Source organism: Triplophysa dalaica, chromosome 11 (genome assembly GCF_015846415.1).
Source record: "Triplophysa dalaica isolate WHDGS20190420 chromosome 11, ASM1584641v1, whole genome shotgun sequence".
Taxonomy (NCBI): Eukaryota; Metazoa; Chordata; class Actinopteri; order Cypriniformes; family Nemacheilidae; genus Triplophysa; species Triplophysa dalaica.
The window spans coordinates 23,147,260-23,151,490 of record NC_079552.1 but is presented as its reverse complement, the minus strand read 5'-3'; the positions used below and the strand labels follow the sequence as shown (position 1 = coordinate 23,151,490).

At 40.5% G+C, this 4,231-nt stretch overlaps 1 protein-coding gene across 1 annotated transcript in view; it reads right to left on the bottom strand.

Annotated features, from left to right (window-relative positions):
- Window positions 1-302: 302 nt before the first annotated feature.
- slit1a (slit homolog 1a (Drosophila)) overlaps window positions 303-4,231 on the bottom strand; it is a 62,962-nt gene continuing 59,033 nt past the window's right edge. Inside the window, exons 35-37 of the mRNA XM_056761274.1 lie at window positions 3,930-4,218; window positions 2,649-2,860; window positions 303-2,386 (exon numbers count right to left, since the gene is read on the bottom strand). Of these exons, the coding sequence (XP_056617252.1) occupies window positions 2,148-2,386; window positions 2,649-2,860; window positions 3,930-4,218 (740 nt within the window). The 3' untranslated portion in view covers window positions 303-2,147. The remainder of the gene's footprint in view (window positions 2,387-2,648; window positions 2,861-3,929; window positions 4,219-4,231) is intronic.

Below are 4,231 nucleotides of genomic sequence, written 5' to 3'. Positions count from 1 at the left end.
TTTGATTGAAAGATTTAAAGTCAAATTTCTTTGTTTGTCTTTATTAGTGTGGTAAATATGTTATTATGGGGTTTTGTGGCTGTACAGGTTATTCCTAGAGAAATACTGGGTGTAAGGTAATGATTTCATTCACCCTACTGGAAATATTACAGTTTCCTGGAATTACGTGCAGATACCGAATGAATGACTTCAGTGCGTTTAGTGTTTGATTCCTGGTAGATTATTCTGACGTTTTTGCAAAAGTCCATCAATTACTCATCAACAACATTGCAGTGGTTTTGATAAACCAGCCATAGACGTAATTGCACACTTACATATTCACATATTTTAATGAATGAAAAAGAAATTTCAGTAAACATGTTTGATGGTGCTTAAAAAGCTGAGTAACTGCATTTAGTTTGTGTAACTTCTGAAGATAATAGCAAAGGTACTTTCATCATGAATTCTCAGGAGTGGAAGATGGTTGTGACTGTGGAACAGGGTTTAGCTCCTCATTGTGTAATGAGAAAACATCTGCAATGATATATCACCGTTTACAGATCCTCCTTGCTTGCATATGCATCATTCACCATCTGGAAAGTCATGCTGTCGAGGAAAGGTTTATTTGCTCTTGATGTTTGGTCTGTCCTCTATCGCAGAATAAATTATTACAAATATTCAAAATGATAAAAAAATCAGCTATTCACACGGAAAACTTTTACAATACTAAAAAAAGGTCTAAAACAATTAATACCGGCTCTCATTTTAAGTAAAGCTAATGAAACATTTGCCTTTGGCCACCACTGCAAAACCACTGCAGTCTGTATTTGCAAAGTGAATTAAACGAGCAGATAAATATCAGGTCACCCAATTTCACACTTCTGTTTGATGATGATGTCCTGAAAACAAATTTATTTAACATATAAAAATACTATACCAAAATGAAATACAAATATATATTAGAATCTGTTAAACATTTCTGTATAAAGTAAAGGTCTAGGGGAGTTAGGCAATTGAAATCAAAGTAAAAACAAACACCCACCAAAACTGGACGAAATAATCCAAACATCACTTTTGTTTTACGTATTTAACAATCAAAGCAAGATACACAAGTCAAATTTCAAAAATCACAAATGCAGTAATATGTAGCTGTAATGAATTTGAAAGACCACTTCGTCTTTGTACATTGCGGAGAAGCGGAATGCATGTTGATGTCAAAAGATTTGAGATTTCACACTAACTAAATGTGCACTTGTTGGAAAAGGTCTTCCTTGTTTTTGGATAAAAGCATCTGCCCTTATCCTAATGGTAAAGTTGATCTTTTTACCCCTTTCAACACTGATCAGTTTCTTTTGATGAGGGTTCTTTCTTCTGCTCAGTAAAATGAATAATAATCTTAAAGCAGACATTGTCACATGACATGATGAACATCTGCATAGCGCATATGAAATACATCAATGTTTCATGTTTGTTGAATTTCATTTGTTTCTTCTATCTATAGCTACGGACAGTCTAATTATTCTTAGGGCTTCCCTTTCCAAGTTGTTGGCACCAGGAGCATCACAGAGCTCCTCATGTTCTGACAGAAGTACTTATGACTTTGGAGGGACCGTTTGTCAATGCGGCTGTATTTGAAGGGAAGTTGGGCTGAGGACACGGTGAAAGTCATCACTTTGCCTTCAGTCTCAATCTAGTCTTCACAACTATTCGGTTTTTAATGAATACATGGGTAAGACTTTCCACGCCTCTCTCATAAACCTAGATGTTTTGTATGTTGTTGAGGGGTTTTTTGTGTATTCGCCCACATTCATCACCATGACCAAGCCTCACCTGCACGAATACACGTCTTGCAGCACAGAGAGGTCTGATGAAAGACCAGCATTCTGTTCTAACATACTACCGCGGTCTTGCATTTGGGCTGAAACGAGCCTGAGGCCATCTTCCTCGTCCTCCTGTGAGCAGAGTTCTTAATATGAAATCTTTCTGAGAACTTATATGTGGACAAAGAGTGTAAAGTTTCAGGCTCTGGCGAGGGGTGGGTGGGGTACGTTTCTGTATACCCAATGAAAGACATTGATCATCAATATTTCTGTTGACTTTTGTTATTAGTGATGGCTCTCTGAAGTTCTTTCAAACTGTGATGGAGAGGTGATGCTAGTGTTTATGTTCTACATGCACCCTACACAGCCACACTTGAGGGTCTTTTCAACCTCCTCGCTGAAGGACGTGCCGTCGCTACACTCAAATGTGTATTTCCTGCGCTTCATCCTTTGGCTGGCGCAGCATGAGCCCGTGTCGCAGACACCACTGCACTCCACCCACGACACCATGCGTGTGGTCTGACAGATGGCGTAGCCACGCTGGACCTGGTAGAAGTCTCGCACTGGCTCCCCGTGACACACGGACTCTAAAACAGAATGACAGAATGAAATGGAATGAAATGGATTGAAATGCCATTAAACAAACTGCGAGGACCCTATTGCCATGTTGTATTAAGATAGACCAAAGCATTTGTGGATGCCGTTTATGAGCACCATTTTATCTACAGTATCTAAAACTCAAATTTCACTTTGGGCAAACAGAGTGCAAAATGGTGGCAAATGCTATTTTTTTAAATTCTGCATTACTGTACCAGCTGCCAGAGACCGATAAGTTTGGCATTGTCTTACCCTTGTCACATGACTCTCCGCTGTAGCCAGCCTCACAATGACAGTATGCATCTCCAGTGTCTGAGATCTGACAGTGACCATATTTGCATTGAAGCTTTCGGCATGGATTAAACAGCTCTTCCTGCTGGTTGCACAGGGCACCGTGAAAACCCTCCTGACATTCACACCGATACGACTGCAAGTCCATTGGAATGCATTTCCCATGAACGCACCTGTTCAAAAGGACAATTACACATTAAAGATCAAAGAGTTTGCTAACAGTTATGGTCTAAATTATAAGGCTCATTTCTTTTTCAATTCTGCCCAACGTTAACATCATTCAAGCAACTTCATTAAAAAAGAAGACAAAATACGATGGCCCTATCTGGATCATTTTGAAATCCTATGGTTCATTCAGCAATCTTGGGGTTTTTGTGTATAACAAACTGAAATGGAATGGTCAACATTTATGTTTAAGACATTGTTCATTTCAGTGATATGTTTCCAAAGAAGTTTGAACCTCCAGTTGTACATTGCTAAGCACTCTCAAGTTTTGTTTTCGCTCTTCTGATGGTTTTCAGCTTTCTTATTCTGCAAATAATTGTATGGTGTATAGCAGGGTTTCTCAAATCTTACTCTGGAGGTCTGGAGCACTGCAGAGTTTAGCTCCAAACCCGATCAAACCTGCCTACCTGTGATTTTCTAGTGATCCTGTACACCTTGATAAGTTTGCTCAGGTGTGTTTGATCAGGGCTGGAGCTTAACTCTGCAGTGCTCCGGACCTCCAGGGTAAGATTTTAGGGACCCTAGTATATAGTCTCGTGTAGCCAGCTCGTTGCCCGACGGAAAAAACTGACGTTTGCCTGCCATTATTTATAGCTTTTGGGATGTGTCCTTTGGTTTGATGAGACAGAAATAGAGCTGTTCAGTCACATGATGTCAATGTTGGGAGGCATAAAAGTCCTGACAGTTAAAATGGTGAGGGGAGCATAATGTTGTGGAGCTGTTTTTCAGGCAACCTTGTTTGTGTGGACGGGGTCATAATTTGAGAAAAATATTGTGTTGACATTTCGACTAATATGAAGAACCCAGCTGCCAGTCTGGCTTTGGGTTGGGATTTCCAGTGAGACATATTACACATCTCTATTGGTTAAATATGTTTTGAAGGTCACCAAAACCTGGAGTCCCGGATTCAAAACCCAGGTCTCCAAAGGATTGAAAATTGGTGGTTCTTTGGGCTAATCATAAGCAAATTTGATTGTACATAAATGGTATTACAGTTAAGGTCAATCATCCACTCACTTATTGCCAAGACAAGGGTTTGCCGCAGGCTGGTCACAGTGCTGCCCACTCCATCCATGCTGGCAGTGACAAACAGGGCCTATGGCTGTACTGGGTTGGCAAATGCCATGCAAGCAATATATCTTTCTGCAAGGTTCGCACCCGGGCACCACACCGGGTTTCATCTGGGTTTTGGTAAAGTCCTGTAGCTCATTATTGATGTAGAGGTTCTGAATGCAACCATGGAAACTAGAGCCATTCTGGATCTGCCATATGCGGGGGGCTGTGGGGTGGACATCGACCGGCATGCCTAGTTTATAGAG